The 23245-nt window shown below is 33.4% G+C and overlaps 1 protein-coding gene across 1 annotated transcript in view; it reads left to right on the top strand.

Moving 5' to 3' along the window:
- Positions 1 to 22293, top strand: part of STK17B (serine/threonine kinase 17b) — a 28858-nt gene extending 6565 nt beyond the window's left edge. The window contains exons 2-8 of the mRNA XM_041737612.1: positions 1335 to 1500; positions 7743 to 7955; positions 12442 to 12586; positions 14419 to 14545; positions 16169 to 16217; positions 17417 to 17596; positions 18973 to 22293. Coding sequence (XP_041593546.1) covers positions 1379 to 1500; positions 7743 to 7955; positions 12442 to 12586; positions 14419 to 14545; positions 16169 to 16217; positions 17417 to 17596; positions 18973 to 19255 — 1119 coding nt within the window. The 5' untranslated portion in view covers positions 1335 to 1378 and the 3' untranslated portion in view covers positions 19256 to 22293. The remainder of the gene's footprint in view (positions 1 to 1334; positions 1501 to 7742; positions 7956 to 12441; positions 12587 to 14418; positions 14546 to 16168; positions 16218 to 17416; positions 17597 to 18972) is intronic.
- The last annotated feature ends 952 nt before the right edge of the window (positions 22294 to 23245 follow it).

Raw genomic sequence — 23245 nt, 5'->3', positions numbered from 1 at the left:
GTTATATTCAGAATACTACGCTGCAACCCTTACACTATAGAAATGTATACCAAAACTAGTTAGGCCTCTGTTTCTCCAAAGACCAACAGATTTAGAGAAAAAAATCTTGTTGACTTAAGAACAAAACCAAGAATATGTGGAAACTGAAAACACTGAGTTCTTATCACACTGTTATTAAATTGAATATAACTGACATTTGAATTTAGGAAGATAAAGAACAGTACATGTCAAGTAGGAAATAAGTGGAAGAAAAATGTGGCAGAGAAAGAACAAAAGCCTAGGGGGTTATTGAAAGAGGGTGCTAGAAGAACGATACTGGATCTTTTGTTAGATACACATAGGTGGAAGTCCTGACTATTATAAAATATATAGTCTACAATTATTATATGAATTTAATTAATATGAAGTGGTTTTGTTAAAACTGAATACATGTAAATATCACAAAGCTGCAGATAAATATGAGTTCAAGATCATAGAATTGTAGAATAAGGCTTCATATATAGTCTGTAACTTATCCAACAACATTATGGAGCTCTCTGTTCTCCCAAAAGAAAAAAACTCTTAAGACCTATGAAAGTCTGAATTTAATATTGAAATGTAGGTAGTCTGTGAACCAAGTTCTATTTCTTATTGTCGTTCAGAAGTCAGTTACATAACTCACAAAATGTGAATTCACCACCAAATTTGGCCATGTATAATTAAAAATTTTTTGAAGATTTTATTTATTTATTTATTCATGAGAGACACGCATGAGGAGAGAGAGAGAGAGAGAGAGGTGCAGAGACGCAAGCAGAGAGAGAAGCAGGCTCAATTCAGGGAGCCTGATGTGGGACTCGATCCCGGGTCTCCTGGACCACGCCCTGGGCCAAAGGTGGCACTAAACCGCTGAGCCACCTGGGCTGCCCTAAAATTAAATTTAAAACGAATAATCATCACTTTGCTATGTTAAAATCTTGTTATGTGAAGATATAACTTTAAAGAATGAGAGTTTAGAAATGAAATTGAGTGTATTAAAATTTTATTATAACTTTTTAAAAAATTTGGAAAGTCTTGAGGATTTTTATAGTAGCTTTCTTCTGAAATAAAGTCAGTAACTTAGTTCAAATACCATAGAAATAATAGAATGGATGTGTGTGCTTTCTTTTTTTTTCCTTATGAGTAGAATGTGCTGTTTAAATCTTTTTTTCTTTCTTTTTCGGTTGTATCTTACAGCTATATTTGGAGCTGTAAAATGTAATGTACATCCTGTCTGTCTGAGATAACATCTTTTTTTTTCTACTTAATTGCATTTAGGTTATATCCTGTATCTTTTTTTTTTTTTTTTTTTAACATAGGTAAAAATAAGTGACTAAAGAACCATACCTGGGAGTCATCTAACATGTCGAGGAGAAGATTTGATTGCCGAAGTATTTCAGGCTTGCTAACTACAACTCCTCAAACTCCAATGAAAATGGAAAACTTTAATAATTTTTATACACTTACATCAAAAGAGCTGGGAAGGTAAGGAAATTTTATAATGTGTGTGCTGTTTCTGGGTCTATAGTTCTATAAAATTCACTTGATCATTTAAAAAAATGATTAGAAAGTCATCATCTCTGCTCTTATTAGAAGGGTCTACTCTTAACTGACTTGGAAATCAAATCTTAGAGAGTTAGTGAGTTTATAAGATAATATCCCACCTGGATTCAGGGCCCTGATAGGAGATCCGGGCTCTTATTTGATCCTGTGCATGGCAACAGGAGCTTAGCATGGTGGACTGCCAAGTCCAAATCAGGGCTCTGTCATTTCCAAAGTTTGTAACCTCGATTACATTTTTGTACCTCTTAATGCTATTTTCCTCACCGGAGAAGTTGGGAGGAAGATAATTGTATCTACCTTCTATGGTTGTTACGAGGATTAAATTAGATAATATTTGTGAAGTATTTAGTAGAATGCTACCAATTTTTGATTAAAAAAATTTTTTTTAATTCCTAGGATATTGTGCTGGGCTAAAAAAAAATAAATAATAATAATAAGGAAAGTCTCCTCTTTTTTTCCTAAATTAAATAAAAAGAATTAACTTCTATTTGATAGTATAATTCTGTCTGCTGAAGAATGTATGTTCTATAAGTAAAACCGTATACTTAGGGCAGCCTAGGTGGCTCAGTGGTTTAGCGCCGCCTTCAGCCCAGGGCCTGATCCTGGAGTCCCGGGATCAAGTCCCACGTCGGGCTCCCTGCATGGAGCCTGCTTCTCCCTCTGCCTGTGTCTCTGCCTCTCTCTCTCTCAATCTCTCTCTCTCTCTCTCTCTGTCTCTCATGAATAAATAAATAAAATCTTTAAAACAAAAACAAAAAACCCTGTACTTAGACTAATTCTGATCTGTTTTGGCCTAATGAGTGTTAAAGGTCAAGGGGTGACCTGCGACTACGAGACCATTTAGCACTACCATTTAAATAAACATGGAAATTATAAAAATATACTGAGTTATTTGTTATGTGTTCAGCATCTTTGAATTTTAAAAATGTTTAACAAAGAATTCAAAGATGGTGATCAGTTTCTGTATCTTCGGTTTGATTTTAGTTCTAGAGGCAAATATTTAATTAAAATGGCTTATTAAGTCCATGTTTGTCTTGACCGATGTATAGTAAGATAGTGTGATTGATTTTTATCTTTGAAAATCTCAGTGTGCAAATAACAGTTGACTGAAGCATGAAAAGTAATTCTGTTCTTGGTGATCTTTTATGTGAAGGGTAACAAGTCCTAGCCTTGTCAGATGTTGGGTGCAGTTTTTCTTTTGCAAAATAAGGATGATAATATCTAGCTCATTAGACTGAGAACTAAATGTGAAAGCATCGTTCATAATTCGTGGCATATTCATTTAATTAATTTTATGTGCAAAATATCTGGTGTTTTAGTGATGTATTGCAAAATACAGTTTTTAAAACCTTTCAGAATATTTCTAGGAAATTCTTTGGTCCTAAATCTGTAATTATTTCTCTTTGCACTATAACAGGAAGGAGTAAGTTTCTTTTAGTTGCCTATATCTCACACTGAATAGTTATAGAATCTTTGCACTGGAAGGATTTTGGTGGTCAGTGGTCTTCTAATTCTTTATGCAGCAATCTTTCTTACAGTTTTCCTGACAAGCTGTTTATCCAGTTTCAGTTTGAAAGCTGCAGTGATAGGGGAACTCATTACCTCCGAATGTGTCTGTTCCATTTTGTGGGTGCCTCTTAGGCACAGAAGGTTCTCTTTTCTTTGCTGACATCTACCCAGTAGTTGTAGTTCTTCTTTTGTATAGCTGCATGTAATGTCCATGTGAAAATCCTTCAGAGATGTGAATATGGTTAAACACTGTCATTTTCCTTAAATGCTCATCTTATGACCTAATCTCCAGCCAGCCATCCTTGATCCAGTTACCTTCTTCTGGACCACTTTGTATTTTTCATTGTCAGTCTTACAATAAGAAGATTAGAGTGGACACAATATTGTCAATATCTTAATATCTAGATTACCATAAAGCTTTATTATTAGGAGTTTTCTTCCCTCTTTATTTTTTTTTTTTAACAGCCATGTCAAATATATACCATATGGCTCATGTAGTATCTTAGTAAAAAACAGATTAAACTGGAAGTCAGGGGTCAGCTGGGTGGCTCAGCAGTTGAGTGTCTGCCCTCTGTTCAGGTCGTAATCCTGGGGTCCTGGGATCAAGTCCCACAATGGACTCCCTGCAGGGAGCCTGCTTCTCCCTCTGTCTATGTCCCTACTTCTCTTTCTCTGTGTCTCTCATGAATAAATAAATTAAATCTTAAAAAAAAAACAAAAACTGGAAGTCAATTGACCTGTCTCTATTCTGGATCTAAATTTGTGTGATCTACTTAGTGGTGTGATTTCCTTTTCATTAAAATAAGAGGGTGGACTAGATGTCTCCAAGTTTCCTTCTATTGCAAAAACTTTTGGAAACTGCTTTGACCAGGTAACTGAATATGAAAAGCTTTGAACAGTATACACAATAAAGGGTGTTCCTTTCCATATTTCTAAGTTAGTATTTTGATGGGTGAATATACATACATCTATTAAATTAATTTTGCAAAATAGAGATACTACAGGTCTTGAAAGTCTATAAAATATTTCTTTGGGAGTTTTGGAGAACTTAAACTTTGAGGAGGACAATATTAATAATTTCAAGTGGTTTTATAAATGAGGTACTGTCATAAATAAGAAGCATAAACTGGAGTCAGGTGTATTTTTTAACATTTTAGAGCAAAACTCATGATAGACTCTGAGGCAAATTCAGTTTGCTAACGTTCTATCTTCTAATATCTTTATGAAAGACCTAACATTATTCTCTGGGCTAATGAATCATGTGGTAAAGGAAGGAAGGATATTTCTAATTAGACTTGATCATTGGAAATCATGATCTTTCACTGCCAATGACTTCCTTTAAGTTCTTCCAATATTGTTACCAATTTTAATATACTAATGCAAAATGAAAATTAGGATAATAATATTGTTTCTTTTGAGGCTTTACATTTTAAAGTATGTAAACATAAGCTAGCATGTGGAGAACTACAAAGGTGTTTGTAAAGAACTCTTTTAATCTTTCTAAATCAACTTTTTAAAATTAATTTTAAGATGTTAGTGTTTAAGAACTTATTTTCCTTTAGCAAATTAAAAGAAAATATGTAAAAATTAACAGTTCATTTAGATTATTCTCAAAATGTTTTGCATTGTTCCTGTTTTTTTTAACATTTTGGTTAGGAGTTTTCCATCCCTCCCCCAACGGAGGCAAAGTTTCTTAGTACTTGTGGTTAGAAGGGTGAGGCAGATGCAGAAATAAACGTCAGTTTCCTTTGTGGCTTACCCTCCCCCCTCCTTTCACATTTTATTGTCTCTTCTAGAATGCAGAAGGGTAACTACTAGACATTTTCACTGCTGGAAAATCTAGTTGCTTTGCCTTTTTAGGGTATGAATTAAGTATTATGGTTAAGCGTTTTTAATTTTCTTAAGTGTTTTTGTTAAATTTGATATAGGAACATTATGTATAAGAGATTATTTTTTATACTTCTAAACCACAATTAGCATTTTAGAATGGGAAAGATTCATTTTTTCTTCCTAAGTCATCTGATAATTATGGTAATTAACAGTATCTAAATGAATATATATGTGAAATGTTATTGGAATCTCAAGTAAGCCTTAAAAAATATAAATGCTGTAAGCACAGGATGCAAAATAGCATGGCATATGGTATTGTAGTAGGTGTGTAACTCTTTCAACAGATACTTTAATTTCTGTTACCTGTTCTCAAAGTGTAAATTTTGTAACGGTAGTAATTAGGACAGATAGGATCTGTGCCCTCATGGGGCTTTTACTCAGTTGTAAACACTGACAAATAATTACCAATATCATTTGGTCACCTTTTTACTGGTTTAATGAGTTCTGTACTTGTTTAAGAACACTTCATAAGAATATATGGGGGAATTGGATTAAAAAAATTGCTAGTTAAGTTTTCTCATTGAGAAAATTCTGGCTTGCATATATAATTATAAAATTAGAGCAGAACTTAATTGTCACAATTGGTAGTATAAACAGTTTTTTTTTTTTTTTTAGATGGACAGTTTTCTTGGCTAACTAGTTTCTGTTTACTAAGTTTTACAAGGTAAATTTCTTCATGAAACTCAAAATTCCCTTTCCGTTTTAGACACGTTTTCACTTCTAATCTAAGTGAGAATTGACAGAAGTGATTCGCACTTCTTAAAAAAACTGTCTGAGAGGGAGGAATTGTTTTGTAGTGGTTAGAAGAGAAAGCTAGGAATTTACATTCCATGATTTGATTCTTGGCACTCCAGTTCCATATATGACCTTTCAGGAGTCATTTAATCTTAGTCTGATTCAGTTTATAAACTTTAAAGTTTAAAGTTTATAAACTTTAGTTTATCCAGTATAAAATCTATAAACATGGGTGATTCAAATGCAGAGTAGAGACTGATGACCTTTTTGTGTGGTCACTGAAATGCGTTGATCTGTATTACATTTGCACACAGTGAAAAAATACCTTGAGAGTTTAAACATTCCAAATCTTAAAAGTTCTTTCTAAGAATCAGGCTTGTGCATGCAAACTTATTGAGTTGATGTAGTTTTGATAAAAGTAGAAGAGTCTAAGTTGTAGCTTGGTCTTTTTTTTTTGGTATTAGTAGCTTTACTTTTTCAGCTTGATTTTCCAGACTTTTCAGTGGCACCAATTTTGAAGAAGTTTGGGAAATAAAGAGAATGAATCTGTCTTCCTGGCCCTACAGAATAGCAAGTAAAATACAATCAAGCAATTTATTTTGTCCCTCACCCCCACGCTAAATACCAAGTATTCCTTGCTAAGCACCTAATATGCTGTGTTAGAAGTTGAATTAGGGAAAGAAGAGTTGTGGAACAAAAGTTCTTCCCTGAAGACTCTTTATTTATACCTCATTTGTTAGTATCTACGAAATAATTTGAGCCTTAGGATACAGGTTCTTAATTTGGGATCCCTTGGACTCAGGTTTAGAAGGTTTACAGATGAGCTTTGAAATCTGAAAACCCTCTGGAATTGTATGTAAAACTTTCTATTTGAGGGATGTGTAAATTTTTCTGGGTAGGCAGTCAGTAGCCTTTATTAGTTTCTTAAATAGTCTTACTGAAAATAGCTCTAGGTCTTTGGGAAACTAGATTTGGGGCAAATCAGGCTTAGAATACACATTTACCAGTGTCTTTTTAAATATTGGCTGAGATGCTAAGCACTTGTGTTGGAGAGAGCTAAATACATACTTATTTCTAAAATGATAGGCATGACCTTGATGGGTGTATTTTACACAGCTGTTGATAACTATTAATTTTCTCAGTTGATTGTGAAGTGTCTCTGGATACTCTCCATAGGACACACCTTTGATCTGTTGTAGGCTTCATAAACACTGGGCAATATTAAGAGATTTACTGGTAAAACAACTGCTAAATTAGTAATAGAAAACTTCAAAGATTGTTAAAAGTGGTGTTGAAAGGCAAAATGAGGGATCCCTGGGTGGTGCAGCGGTTTGGCGCCTGCCTTTGGCCCAGGGCGCGATCCTGGAGACCCGGGATCGAATCCCACATCAGGCTCCCGGTGCATGGAGCCTGCTTCTCCCTCTGCCTGTGTCTCTGCCTCTCTCTCTCTCTCTCTGTGTAACTATCATAAATAAATAAAAATTAAAAAAAAAAAAGAAAGGCAAAATGACTACACTAATAAAATTAAATATCAAATACTCATTTTTGCATTCATTTTAATTTTTTGTTTTTGAAGGAAGCTACTTTGATTAGAGTTAGTATGGCACTCTATTAAGGGCATAGTCTTTGGAAATAGACCAGGATACAAAATGGAATATCATTTATGATACAGGATTGTTACATTTTTAATAACAAAAATTTGTATCAAGAGTATGGCATGGAGTTGGTATGTGGATGAGATCTCCCCCTACAGTGATAATGTAGTATATTAATAGTGATGAACCAATATAATTCTATCATATCCTGTTATTACATTTGCTATTTTCATTTTTATGTGATAGTCCTATAAATTTTATAAAAATACATGTATTTGATTTAGTTAGTTTAGTTAAGAAAACATAGATAAATTCCTAATGGCATCATTGTTTGAAAGGATTAGCTCTAAGTTAGAATTGTAACCGCGTCTGTATTATACTAATATTGTTCTTTATGCAGAAGTTAAAATTGATTGTCCTCGTTTTTCCCCCCAGAGGAAAGTTTGCTGTGGTTAGACAGTGTATATCAAAATCTACTGGCCAAGAATATGCTGCAAAATTTCTAAAAAAGAGAAGAAGAGGGCAGGATTGTCGAGCAGAGATTCTACATGAGATTGCCATACTTGAATTGGCAAAGTCTTGTCCTCATGTAATTAATCTTCATGAAGTCTATGAAAATACCAGTGAAATCATTTTGATACTGGAGTAGTAAGTATATACTTTAATAAATTTAAATAAATTTATAGTACGTATCTTAATTGGCGGGATAAGGTGACTTGAAGTGTCAAGAATAGACGTGATAGAGGGCCGGAGTGGCTCAGTCATTTAAGCATCTGCCTTCAGCTCAGTTCACATAGGCCTCCCTGCTCAGTGGGGAGTCTGCTTCTCCCTTTCCCTCTGCCCCAGCCTCCTGCTTGTTCTCTCTCTCTCTCTCTCTCCCTCCCTCTCCTTCCCTCCCTCCCTCTCTCTCTTAAATAAATAAATACAAACTTTAAAAAAAAGGAGTGATAAAAGTATGACAGGAACTTGTAAAGATTTCTGTTGATAAAACATTAGAGAACATAGTGTATATTCTAATATTTTCAGATATACACAAAAACTAAACAGCACACACACACAAAAACCAAATGACAACACATTTGGGGATTGTGGGAAAACAAGTAAATTTTCATTGCTATTAGCATAAAAAGTTGATGAGTTTTTGTGCAAAACTATCTGATGGATATGTAGAATTGAAATCATTTATGTATTTTGTCCATCTATTTGAAAAACACATCCAAGGTAAATGACTCATGGAGGATAGAAGGGTGAATTTCCATGATGGTGAAGGTATGCCTACCATGTTGTTTGTTGAAGAAACACATTTATTTATGTGACATGTGAAAAAGCTGTTAGGAATAATAGCAATAAGAAGTAAAACATATCTCTTCCCACAAGTCAGTGAAAAGCTGAAAACACCCAAATAATTCAACATTTCATCAGGTTAAGCATGGGGACAGCATGATTAAGCCAACTGGCTTGTTAATTAGTATAATCACATCTGACTCTAAAATAGTATTTTTACTGAGTGACAGTCTGACACATTTATTAATGTCTATAAAATGTGTTTGAACATCTGTAACAGTTGGAAGAGATTAGCTAAATTTATGTTTAGCATGTGTTAGGCTCTGATAGGTTTTTTTTTTGTAAAAGAAATCTTTCATAATAAACTAAAGAAATTATTTGTTTAAAAATGCATTATAATTTATAATAATCCTTTTTAGCAGTTAACCTGCACCATTGCCTTTTTGAATTTAAAAGTATATTAGCCTAATTTTAGTATTCAGTTATTTTAAGGATGAAGCAGTTAATTTATAGATTTGTAAAAAGCAATATACCAGGAAAAGTTGATTGCCTAGAATGGTACTAAAATACTATTATCACACACACAATGTATATACAAATACATAAGCAAATGAATGGAAATATTCCAAATTTCTAAGTTTGTTGGTTGATGTCCCATCAAGGGGCAAATTCTTCTAACAGTAAAAGAGGAAATACACCTGAATGTACCTTCCAGGGCAATGATAATAATATAGGTGCCTTTTCTGACTTTGGAGGGATTATTTTCTTCTTAGGAGTCACTGCTCTTGGGTGACTTGTTTTAATAAAGCATATGCTTGTCTACTACTCACTGCTTCCATGATGTTTCTAGTTTCTGCTAACTTCTGGAATCTGCTTCTTGTGTCACCTAATTGTTTCCTTCCTTTTAGCTCCTCCTAATTTTCTATTCCCATTGCTCTACCTAGGTCCCTCTTTTATGGGAAAAATGACAGTCCTACAAAAGACATTGGTCAGCTTGCCAAGCAGAAAAGAAGGGACAACATGTTTGGCTGACAGTCATAATATTTGTTTGATTTTGTTATTGAAACAAACAAAAAATCCTCTGGATACTTAGTGTGGTTACAAAAGTAATACCTATGTATTGTGTTTAATTTAGAGGATATAGAAGGTAGAAATCATATGTAAATTGTGGTTACTTTTATGACATATTCCTGTATTTTAAAATTATTCTTATGTTTTGGTCTGTGCCTATGTACTGTTATAAACAAAATTGTGAGTTTGGGAGCATTCTATTGGAGCTCTCTTTTTTCACTTAAGAATATATCGTGTGCATTTTTATATGTATGATATGTTTCTAAAAAATGAATTTTAATTTAGCAAAGACTTTTTAAATTGCCTTTGAAAATCAGAGTTCAGTGAGAAGCCCCCAAATTCGGAAAGGCTATATATTGGCTAGGCTTGGAATTAAAATTTATTGACTCATTCTAGTAATAGTTAATATATCCTGAATATCTACCATGTGTCAGACACTGTGATAAAAATTTATAGATCGCTTTGACCCCTAAGACATTGTATTCAATACTTTATATGGTTTATCTAATTTAATTCTAATTTAATTACAGCAGTCCAGTGAAGTAGGAGCTGTCTTATTCATCATGTATCATTGTGTTACAGTAAAGGACCCAAAGGCAACATTTTGTCCCAGTTTATGCAGCTAGTTAGCAGCAGAGCCAGAATGGACGGAACCCAGGCAGTCTTGAATTTTAGTAGGTACCCCTATAAGCAACCTGCTGTCTTAGCTCATATGTGCACCAGGGAGCTGTACATTCTTTTTTCAGTTACTTATATTTTTTGAATTTTTAATTAGTGGAGGGTTCTGGCTATTGAATTAATTTTAGTGAATGTGTGCTTATATGGACTGAATTTTGTATTGGCAGAGAAGAGAAGACCACATGTATGAGCAGCGCAAATTAATCATTGGGTTCTTAAAAAACCATCATCCCTCTATGTTCTAATCCTTCATTCCTTCTACTCTCTCTCACCCCTACACACTGGATTTTCATACCTTCATAGTAGATGTAAATCCATATTTTAGACAGTTGTCTTTTATTTCAAATTATTTGGTCTGGTTTCTTATCAAATAATTCATGTTAAGACAAGCACTCATTCTAAGAATCTAAAGTATGATCTCTTCATTTTCTTACTTGCTTATGATTGCATTATCTGCAATCTCTCCAGGAAATATTTAGACCACTTTCTGTTTTGAGAGGGTTTGTTTCATTAAAACCTAAATAATGTAACCAGAAAGGGAAGGAGTGAGGGTGTCACTAGCTGCCTGGCCTGGAGAGCCCCTCTTCCCTCAGACCTTGAGCAGGGCTGTGATATCAGACCTGCAGATCAGTGGGCCACCAAGGGTGGCCTATTAAGTCATAAAGATTAATTTTTTTCTTTTGTAGGTGAGCATGAATTTCTCATATTGTCTTCCTATGCCTTATTTTTGAGTTCAGTTCTATGACTATAAATTTTATAGCAAACTAACTTTTTAATACTCAGGTTGTCTTTGCCATGATACCTTGAGACAGGTATTAATTTTTATGAATTTTCTCAGAGTTTCAGGAGTTGAAGGAAGTTGAAGTATAAGTATGATTGGAGGTTTCACAAGTATTCCTTACCAGCTGTCCTACACTGTTTTCTCTGGAATATGATAAAGTGCAAAGCAGCAAATGTCTGCAGCCTCTAACTGGCACAGATTGGTACAGATGGCTTAGTTACAGGTTACCTCTGCAATGTGAAGGGTCAGTCCTGTGACTTCCAGTGTAGGACTCAAATTGACCACCATTATGTTTTCCTCTTAGAACCCCTAATACATATGACCTGCTTCTTTCTTTTCCACAATGAGACTTCTGAATTTCTATTTAAACCTCTGTGAAGAATGGCTGCCAATTCCAACATTCATTGATTCATTCGACAAACACTATTACTGAACACCTTCTACATGCCAGACACTGTCCTATTTTATCACATAGAATATGCTTTACTTGAGATATTCTTAAACGTATAAATTTATTGAATAACCATCTAGATTTTTTTTGAATTTTCAATTTAGTCCTCAAAAAAATATTGAATTCAGTGATAACCCTGTTTTACAGATGGTGAAAGCCAAATAAGTGACTGATCCTAAGTTATATTGCTGGTAAATAGCAGATTTGGGATTTAAATTTATACTGATCCCAAACTTAAGGACTTTTTTCTATGCCTTTGTCAACATTCTTTAGATTTTCAGTTCTTTTAAAAATAATAATAAAAGATTTGTGAAGCTGCAATACAGAGTATTGGTTAAGAATGCATATTTTTACCCATTTTATACAGATTCAGATTCTGGTCCCTGTTTACCATGTGACCTAGTACAAGTAGCTTAACCTCTTTGTACTTGTTTCTTCATCAGTAAAATGGAACTTTTAACCACCTACCCCATATAGTTGCCATGAGAATCAAAAGAGAGGATATTTATGTCTATATATAAATGAATAAAATGAAGAACAGAGCTGATCTCAAAGTGTTAGCTATTATTTTTATTGTAACATTAAAGCAGACTATAATATTATTGCATTATAAAGCAATTCAACTCTATTATTATATTATTATTTTATTATACAAATATCAGTACTCAAAATTTGAAATAGTCTTGCCATTTACATTCTTTCTTAAAGATCTCTCCCTCCCGCTCCCAGTTTCTTAATTATATATAGCTATGTAGAGAGACTAAAGTTTAGATGGCTTTGCCTTTTACTTAATAGCTCTATAGTACTTAAAAGTTGTCATTTTTAGGTCAATGATTTTTCATGTTTCTATTATTTGAATTTCATTTCAGTGCTGCGGGTGGAGAAATTTTCAACTTGTGTTTGCCTGAGCTGGCTGAAATGGTTTCTGAAAATGATATTATCAGGCTCATTAAACAAATACTTGAAGGAGTTTGTTATCTACATCAGAATAACATTGTACACCTTGATTTAAAGGTAATGTACCATATGTACCATTTAAGTAACACAACATCTTTGTCTCTTCTGCTCCAATGCATAGTTGCAAGCTGGTATTGGTAGGAAGCAACAGTCCAGTCATACCCCTCTGTACTGTAGTGGTGCACTCTTCGTTTACCCATGTGCTACGTGGACTGAATTTTGTATTGGCAGAGAGGAGAACACATGTGTGAGCAGCTCAAATTAATCACTGCGCTCTTAAACATGTTCTCATCTTTTATATATCCTACTCCATTTCACTCTTACACCCTGGATTTTCTCATCCTGTAAAATGGTCATACCTCTAAATAGTCTGATCTCCATCTCTGAAGATAACCACCTACTAGTCCTCATTTCTTTGCTCCCATTGTATTCGTTCATCTTTCCCTGGAGACTTTTAGTCTTTTGGCTTTTCCTTTTTTTGCTCCCCAGACCATTCAGGCTGCTTACTCCAGCCCTGAAATACCACTTAACCCTCTTATGTTATTATCCTTTCTCCTTATCTTTCCTCCACAGCCATCCAGAATCTCGATCAGTCTGTCTCTTATTTTTTGAACATTGGACTCTTCTGTTTTCTATACTGTCTCCCTATTGGATGATCCTTTGTCCTTTACTGTCACTTTCACAATAATGATAATTCCCCAGTTCTCTTACCTTTAGCCCAGGATTTTCTCCTAAACTCCAAATTATTTTCTCCAATTACAGATCAGATTAGATACCATTTGGTTATCTTGTAGAAACTTTAAAATGTACATGTCTCAAACTAGACTTACTTTCTCTCTTCCTCTTACCCCATTTTCAAAAGAAAAAGAAAATCTATTCATCTGTATTGGGCCTCCCTATGGAGGAGGAGTAGTATTTACTATCTAATAGCCATCCCATGTCCCCTACCAATTTGTTATTGGAAAAATACCAATATGGTAAATATCAGGATAATCATGCCCCTACAAATTTCCTGTTGGGGTTTCTTTTTTTTTTTCTTGCTAAGGACAGACCAGTCACATGTATTACATAACACCACACAGCACTTGTAGTCAGGGATGGCAAATAAACTTGGCTTTATATAGCTTAAAGCCTGTGGTTGACAACAATGGATCTAATTACCCTTAGCTCTTCTCTTTTAATGTCTCTGTGATTTAATAATAAACAAGCATGGGGTTTTCTCAAAGTTAATGATTCTTCTCACAGACTTTGGGAACGGCACTTGGCAGCCCTATGGGTTATGACAGTGGCAGGGAATTTTGTAATAAACCTCAAGCCTTTGCTTTATAAAACAGAATCACATGGTTCTGGGAAGCAATGGCTGAAACCTTCCATGTATCTATCTCATTGTCTAAGCTAAAAATCTGGCAACAGTCAGACCCAGAACCATCATATTGTACTGAGCCATTTTCTGTTTCTGGAAAATACATTTTGTATTCCTTTATACCTTTTTTCATGCTGTTTCCTAGAATGCCTTTCTAACTGACATACTCCTATTTATCCTATAAGGTTCAGCTTAAATATCATCTCTACAGCAAAAGCTTCTGAGCGTTTATAATAGGCAGAATTAAGTAGTCTTGTCTTTATTTCTGAGTATATCTCATAATCAGTTAATCAGTTTACATATTCACCTAACTTTTCCTTTTTGTCCAAACTAGGAATCTTCAGAGTATATATTTTTAACTTTATTTATCATTGAGTGTAAAGCTTTTCCTAAATAGTAGTTAGTAGATGTTTGGTGAATGACTTCATGAAATGTGTAATAGCTAAACAATTTACTTCCAATCTGAACATAGTATTCTTTTATTGTTGTATATTACATATCATTTTTTTTGTTATGCTCCATTTAGCCACAGAATATATTATTGAGCAGCATATATCCTCTTGGAGATATAAAAATTGTAGATTTTGGAATGTCTCGAAAAATAGGAAATGCATGTGAACTTCGGGAAATCATGGGAACACCAGAATACTTAGGTAAGAGTTTCCTTTTATTTTCTACACCGTTTTTGAAATTTATCAATGAAATGATACCTCTATAAAACCATATTTTAGAGCATGTAATTCCAGTATATATTTAGCTCAGGTATTTTCATACATTGAAATTTGGTTATGACACATTTAAATGAACTTTAGTGAATATAAGATTATTGAGACATTCACAAAATTCACAGGATATTGGGCATATAAGTTCACAAGTTAGTGTTTGCGTGTAAAGGCTTTGTATATAAAGAAAAATGGGTGAAGTGGAAGTTAGGGAAGAGGAGAAAATGGAAAAAGAGGAAAATAAGAGAGTCACATGGTCCATTATTGCCTTTGAAGCCTGGCTATTGGATAGATGTCATTTCTACTTCTGTCCTGGTCCCAACTCTGAAGCTGCTTACAATATACATTATCTTTAGTTTTGCAAGAATTTTTAGCAAAATTGCTTGTTGCTATTTGTTGCTGCTGTGTTAAAAATGTGAGGTTTTGTCTAGGATTGTAAAAGGAGGATTTTGAAGGAAAAAAATGCCAGAAAGATCATACGATTAGATAATCTAGGGATATTGTACTTTATCAGTGAATTGGATCATGCAGATGAAAAAAATAAGTTACCTGAAGTGCAGCACATAAGTTTAAAGCATTTTAAGTTATAGTAATAATCTTTTTATACTTTTTTTTTGTTGCTTGTTGATATTCCCTTGTGAGCATTGAAGAGCTACAACATGTCTTCTCATCAAGGCAGCTAGCTGACTTTCCCAAATGAAAACAAAGCAAATTACTAATTTTTGAATGCTAATAGGGGCTATAGTGTCCTAGAATAAATGATTGTAATTATATATAACAGCTCACAGAAGTATGTGTAAGGTTATAGATTGTGTGTTGGACAGACTGACAAATATATAAACTCAAGAGTCCTTACTAATAAATACATTAGGCTTCAGGAAATAGTTTCTCTTTGGAGAAATTATAAAACTATACTGTGAAACAAGTTATTATTCAAGCATAAATCCTAGTTTGGACTTTACTAATTTGAAATTTGTGATAATATTTACCAGTTATAGAAAATTTACTTTGCACTTAAAAAATTAGCAGAGAAGTTAAATATGGGAAATTAATTGCATAGGAATTTAAATTTTTGATACTTTAAGAGGGATATTTAATCTACTTGAAAATTTAAAGTGCTTCTAGGAAGCAGAATTTGCTCATGATGTTATTGTAAATACATATGGTTCTCTTCCCTCGAAAAGAAAAACTTAAATCAGTATAATAACACAAACTAATGTCTAACAGAGCAATATAACCAAAATTTTAAAAAAGATTCTAGTGTTAATTTATTATAAAATAATTTTCATGTTTTTAAATTTGTCAGTATTGGGATCCCTGGGTGGTGCAGCGGTTTGGCGCCTGCCTTTGGCCCAGGGCGCGATCCTGGAGACCCGGGATCGAATCCCACGTCGGGCTCCCGGTGCCTGGAGCCTGCTTCTCCCTCTGCCTATGTCTCTGCCTTGTCTCTGCCACTCTCTCTCTGTATGACTATCATAAATAAATAATAAAAAAAAATTAAAAAATAAATAAATAAATTTGTCAGTATTGAATTTGAATTTTTTTTGCTTTTAGCTCCAGAAATCCTGAACTATGATCCTATTACCACAGCAACAGATATGTGGTAAGATTTTGTTAGTTACCTGAATGCTTTTATTAAAAGTTGATTAGTGTGTGTGTGTGTGTGTGTGTGTGTATATATATATATATATATTCTAGAGTTCTTTGATTCCAGATTTAAATAATAAGGCTTTCTATAAAAGATTTTTTTCATGTATCACTACTATGCCACAGAAGACATTTACCTGTCCATGGTTTTTAAGTAATACTTTGGCTGTGAGCTAAAAATACAGAACTAAATAGGAAAATCTCTTTCCTGAGGACTAAAAAGCCAAAACAGTCCCAGTACTGTGCTACATGTTCTGTAGTAAGGTAAAATACTTAATAAGCATGGAGGAAGCAGCAGACAAGCCCCAGATGGAAGATATCTGATCTAGGTCTGGAAGAACCAGTAAGGTATATGCTAGGCAGAAAGACGAGGGGTCGGGTTCATGCAAAAGTCTAGTTTTATGAGATGTTATCTCTGGGGTATTGTGAGTTTTTGTGGCAAGCAAAGTGATATTTTGAATATCAGATATCCTAGGGAATAAAACCGGAATTCCTCCTGGAACTTTAGTTGGGACCACAGTGGGGCTGACTCCACAGGCCAAGTGGAAGAGTTTAGACTTACTCCCTGTGTTCTACGTAACAGTGATGGGCTTGCCAAGGAAAAACGGTCCTTGGCTACATAAATGGAAAACATGTACTGTGTGTATTGTCTTTTTCAGACCCCGCCAGACTTTCTCATTAATATATTTAAGGCTCTGAAAAATTTTACAATGAAAAAAGAACCTCTGCCTGTGCAACTTTGTGCTTTGCCAAATTTGCTGACTCTCTGCACAGAACTGCTGTTTATGTCTCACAGATCATAAGTGTGTCATTGACATCATTTAGAAAATGCTGCCCTTCGAGCAGCTCTGTGTACTCCATAACAGGTGTCTGAGTGAAGGGTAGATACAGATATCATGATTTATATTTAGTACATTATATTTATAATTGTGTAACACATGTGCATTCCCCTCATCTTCTTTTTCTGTGAGTCAGACTTTGAGATAACTCATTTTTTAGTTTTAATAATATAGGAAATCTGAAAGCAATCTAAGTCTGTAGATTAACTATAAGTTTTGAGGACAGGAATATGTTGAGTATCACTTTTATTACTTTATGTAAATATTTTCAGATTAACACGTTTTAAGTTCTCCTCTTGTCCCTTGTTTTTTTCAGGAATGTTGGTATAATAGCATATATGTTGTTAACTCATACATCTCCATTTGTGGGAGAAGATAACCAAGAAACATACCTCAATATTTCTCAAGTTAATGTAGATTATTCAGAAGAAACTTTTTCGTCAGTTTCACAGCTGGCCACAGACTTTATCCAGAGGCTTCTAGTAAAAAATCCAGAGTAAGTTATAACATTAATTTGTTTGAGTACCATTACAAAAGTAATAATGTATGTCAGTTAAGAAAAATAGATTGTAAAACAGTATAAAATTATTAGAAATATGCTCTCAAGTTTCAGATAAGACGGGAAGAGAGGTGGTGTAACAGATCATTACATAACAAATCTGTAACTTCAAACATAGAAAAAATAGAAAACATACAACAGGAAATTTTTGAGTAAAGAGAAGATTTGGGTTATTTCTCTCTCAACTTGCTACTAAACCCTGATATTTCCTAAAATAATTAAAAATAGAAGGTTTACAATACACATGGCTGGCTATGATAGACTTTGTTGTGAATAATCTGTAGTCAAGTAATTATGGTTAAGTGGTAAGTGTAAATTACTGATTGTTAGATCTTTAAGGATCAGATGTTCTTTGACCACCTGCAAAAAGAAAGGACTAGAACCTGTGGCTTAGGACTCTCATCTCACCCACTGGCAACTTCAGAGCAGGAAAAGTAAAAACTGATCTCCCTTTTCTTTACTCAGATCAGTCCCATTTACTTTAAAATGGCCTGGTCATACTTCATGCAGAAGCAAGCTGTGATACTGTGCCTCGGGCTAGGATCCTGGTTTTGTTACTTGTCAGATCTTTTATCTCTGACAATTACTTAATCTCTTAGAGGACTCAATTTGTTTATCTGTTCATTGAGAAAGAACTCACAGGTTAGTTCATTATTTTCCTGGCTTAATGAAAGTCTGAACAAATTCTAAACTGGCCATTATTTTGGACATGAATGGTTATTTAGTAGTAGTAGTAGTAAAAATACTGTTTGCTTCTGGTTATAAGCAGTTTTCATTTTCTTAAATATATTTTTACTTATATTCTAAAATTTCTAAAATGACCACATTAACTTTTTGTAATCAGAAAAAAATGAACTGAAAATGATCATAAAAAATGAAGTTAAAGCTTAAGGAAACATGTTCAGTGGATATGGTGGTTTGTTAAGGTTGGAGTTCTGACTATAGATAGTATTTTTCTAACTTTTGACATATTGTGATATTTGACTGTTATTTTCAGAAGAGAAAACAAAAAGTAAAAACTCAAATATTGGATAAACATTATTTGAGAGCAGCCTTTATTTCCAAGATTTAGCAGTATTTTTAAGAACACAAAATAATAATGTTATAAATTATATATATTTTCTTTCAGAGTTTGTATACCCAAGCGATTTTATAATTTTACTATTTTTTTTTACTTGTGAGGCTAACATTGTATTATCCATATGTGTTATTTTCATAATAAATTTTAAATAAAAGTCTACAGTATATCAAACTGCAGGCATTTCCAACCTGATTTTTAGTTCTCAATTTTCATTCGATCCTTTTTTTCAAAGGAAAAGACCAACAGCAGAAATCTGCCTGTCTCATTCTTGGCTACAGCAGTGGGACTTTGGAAACTTATTTCGTCCTGAAGAAACCTCCAGTTCCTCTCAAAGTCAAGATCATTCATTAAGGTCCTCTGAAGACAAAACTTCTAAATCCTCTTGTAATGGAACCTGTAGTGATCGAGAAGACAAAGAGAATATTCCAGAGGACAGCAGCATGGTTTCCAAAAGATTTCGCTTTGATAACTCATTGCCCAATCCCCATGAACTTGTTTCAGATTTGCTGTGTTAGCACTTTGCTCTTTGACTTATTTGGACTGAATTTGGGCTACTCCAATGTGAGACTGTAGTTTGTAGCTTCATTTATGGCATGTTTATATTGTAAATGCACTTTTGCAGAGAAAAGTTTAGGGAAGTGTTTTGATGCTAAATTACTGGTTACCAGCATAATTTCATTTCCTGTTCTGAGATATTAACTCTAAAAGAAGAAATATTTTAAAATATGACAAAAAATAAAATGCATGTGAGTTTACATGGTAATGAAATAATTCAAGTTCAAATGGATTTATCAAAATGTTTTACAGATGAGGAAAACAGTGATTTGGGTTTATTATGGTTGAAATAAACTCAACAAAATGAAGACATTTGAATTTAATAGGTTCTCTAAGGTAAGTCCTACACCATGCCTCTATTGACAAAATTTTGTTAGGATAATAGTGTCAAGTTTAAGAATATGTACTATTTTATAGATGCTCAAGGAATATTTTATACTTGAAAATATTTCAATCATAAATATTTTGAAACTGCCTAAGATTTCCAGGATGTGGTCTGCTACATGAGACAGGTGTTTTAACCAGAGCCAAGAGGAAATTAGAAACCTGACTAGGAATATCCTATACAAGTTGGAGCAGAAAAAAAAAAAAAAAAAAGCAGCATGGCATCATTTTTTAACTCAAATGTCTTTTGCCCTCTCGCAACATTTAATAAGGTCTGAAAGATGGAAAATTAGATGGTGTAGTGGATTTTCATCTTCTAGAATTTCTGGAGTAGAAGATACTTACATAAAACAATGTGCTCTATTTTGGGTGGCAAAACATATTTATTAATTAAATGTGGGGAAAAAATGCTGCCTGATTTTGGCAACTTAACAGAATTTTAGATGTTTTCTAAGTCTTAGGATATAAGCCAATCATTTGGAGTTCTAAAAGTACGCATAAAAATATATTACAGCCCAGTAAGACTATTAACTCAGGGCCAGAGTCCGTGACAGCAAGGTGGACATGATCATAAAACCTGGTGACATCATGCTCTACTCAGATGTAAGATTCCAGTGAGTGATGAGGCTCAGCAGAAGGTGATCTGCAGCGTGACCTTTAATGGTCTTTTCCTGAGACCAATGCAAGTAAGAGTCTAAGGTCAGCAGAGTGGCTGGTGACTGTTGTGCTAATAGAGGAGAAATGTATTCCTTTTTTGGTTATCTTTGATGACTTGGCACCTGGTTACTATTAAAGATTCAGTTATATTACCATGCTAGGTTAATTGTAACCTCATGACCATGTTACTATATTAAAAGAAATTATATTTTGACAAAAAAAATTCTTGAGTTCCCCCCTTGAATTGTATATTACTCTAATTTGGTAATATTCCAAAAAACTTAAAACTATTAGTAGCCATCAGTTCACTTTATTTGGCTAACTGGTGAATTCTTTTTAAATCTTTAGCATTTCTTAAAGGAAATGTGATTTCTATTTGTGCGTGCATATGTGTATATGTATAGGTATATGTATTTATGTATAGATAGATAAAATATAGTCTTTAGACAACTTCTCTTAGAGATTCTTTGCTCTACTATATTGTGTTCAACTCAGGTGCCAAAGGAGCTCTCTTCTGATGGACATGTAAATATACATTTAAGTTCTTTAAGAAGTAGTTTGTTGGTTCAATAAACTAGCCATTACAGAAGCTAAATTGGGCTCTTGTATATCTAAAACTGAGGAGTTTTTCTAACATGTTGGTCATCCATTTATTTGCCTTCCATACTAAGCTAATGCAGGTAAAGCTTGGTAAGCCATTGGTGAAGAGGATTTTTTACAAAAGATCATATTTTTAAATTTCTAGAGGAATTTATGCCATAGTAAAAATTAAGAATAAAAAAAGTTTGAATTTTAAATTATAAGCTAATTCTTAAAAAGTATTTTATACCAGCTTTCTTTTAGTCTGAGGAATCTTAAAATAGTTCATATGCTGCCCTTTAGTAATAGAATACACAAAGTTGTAAATTTCGTATCTTTTTTCCTATTTTTATTGTAAAAAAAAAAATAGTTGCACAAACAGTATAAAAATGCAATTTCTTCGTAAAAGTGAATTTAAATATTTTCACTGTTTGAAGTATGTAAATAAATGAAACCAGTATTTAGAGAGAATCTAACAAATGATTCCATTTTTTTCTCCAAAGATTGAAAATAAGTATCTATCAGAAGTGGATGAAGTATCTTGTTAAAAGTAGGAATCTTAGTCCCTGTTAGGTGAACAGATGTCAGTAACACTTAAACACATCTGAAAATTAATGTTAAATTGTGATGAGTTTATAAAGTTTAATAACTTTGCTTTTTGGATAGATAGGGTTAAAAAAATAAAGTATAGAAGACAGTTAAAATTGTTATTTTAATTTTTTTCTCCACGGTCAAGTTAACTCAGTGGTAAAGTTATAGTGGCACTTTAAGGACATAAGCAGTATGTGTTCTGCAGCCGGTAAGGAGATAAGGCACCTGTGCCAGAGTATATATCAGTACATTTCTTCCTTTAAAGAAAGTCTTGTTATATAAAAAAAAAAAAAGTCAGCTGATTAATGATATAATTGATTTTCATTCTGGCACAAGTTCTTTCTTTCGTTTGGGATGGGTTGCTAATAGCTCATGGACCATACTTTGAATAGCCTTGCTCTAAGCAACGTTTATAAATTGCTATTTTATAACTGTTTACATTTCTTCTGTTTATTTTTGAATTTTCATCTTTATATCTGTCTTGCAAACTTGTCTTTATTCATTGTTGCGTTAACAATTGTACTTAAATTTCAAATTGTTTTAAGATTAAGTTACCTGACTTCAATTTGGAGAAATATTATCAATTTATAATTTTATAAGAGTTTAAAGAATTTTAAATTCTAATTGTTAAATTCACACAAATTACAAGTGCCCTCAACCTTCATTAAATAATCATGTTGCTTACGCATATTGACTGACATTATGATGAATATTTCGGTAAAAAAAAAAAAACCTTATATCAACTTAATGATCCTTTTGGTTAAAAATTAAAAAGCACTTTTTTACATCTGTGATTGTCTTTTGCTTTAAAGTATTTCTAAGTTTGTTTTTCTTAAGAGCAAAACTCCTAGCCTTGACACATGTCATCTTTAAACTCCCTGTTCAGTACATACCTGTTTATTAGATCCTCTCTGTTAAAAAGCCACATAAGTTTGAAAACAAGTCTATTCTCTGGTAATGCTAGATACTTTCAGAAAATATCAGTGAATGTCAGTGTACCACGTGTTGCATAAGGATGAATAAGGGATTTTTATTTACCCAGAAATGGGTGAACTCTTTCTGTTTTTTTTTTTTTTTTTTAATTTTTGTTTTCAGTTTAAATAAATTGTATTTTAACAAACGAGGAGTAAGGGATTCTTTAAGCAATCTATAAGCTGATTATGGACTAATCAATCCATGTTACTTAATGTAGTTACATTCTATTAAGTTCCCACAAACAGTGAATGCTAAAATATTGCTAGAGGAAATACAGGTTACATTGCTAGGTTACTACAAGCTTGTGTTGATAACATTTTTGCCAACATATCAATGCATAACCTTGTTTTATGCAGTTTCTATTTAAAGGGAATCTTATTTAATATATATTGTTGATTTATTAACATTGACCTCACACTAACAGCACCATGACTCCTGCCCGAATGAAGCTTATCTAAAAGATAAACACATTTTCTCCATAAGGCACATTACAGCGCTATTCATAGAACATAACTACAGAGGACTTCAAAATTATGATTTGGGGACATTTGACACACACTAAAATCACCATCAAAAAGCACAAAAATGCAGAAAACATGACACTAAATAGACTACAAAATGGACATTTAGAGTATGAGAGCTAAAATAAGATGGAGCGTCACTTTGGTCAACCTAAAATGGGAACGTGTGTCAGGCATCTCAAATTTTTCACCACTGTGATCATGTCTGCAAATGATTATGAAAGCACTATGCATGTTAATTTT

Source organism: Vulpes lagopus, chromosome 22 (genome assembly GCF_018345385.1).
Source record: "Vulpes lagopus strain Blue_001 chromosome 22, ASM1834538v1, whole genome shotgun sequence".
In the NCBI taxonomy this organism is placed as follows: domain Eukaryota; kingdom Metazoa; phylum Chordata; class Mammalia; order Carnivora; family Canidae; genus Vulpes; species Vulpes lagopus.
Note: the sequence above shows the minus strand (reverse complement) of the source record. Positions and strands in the feature narration are given on the sequence as shown.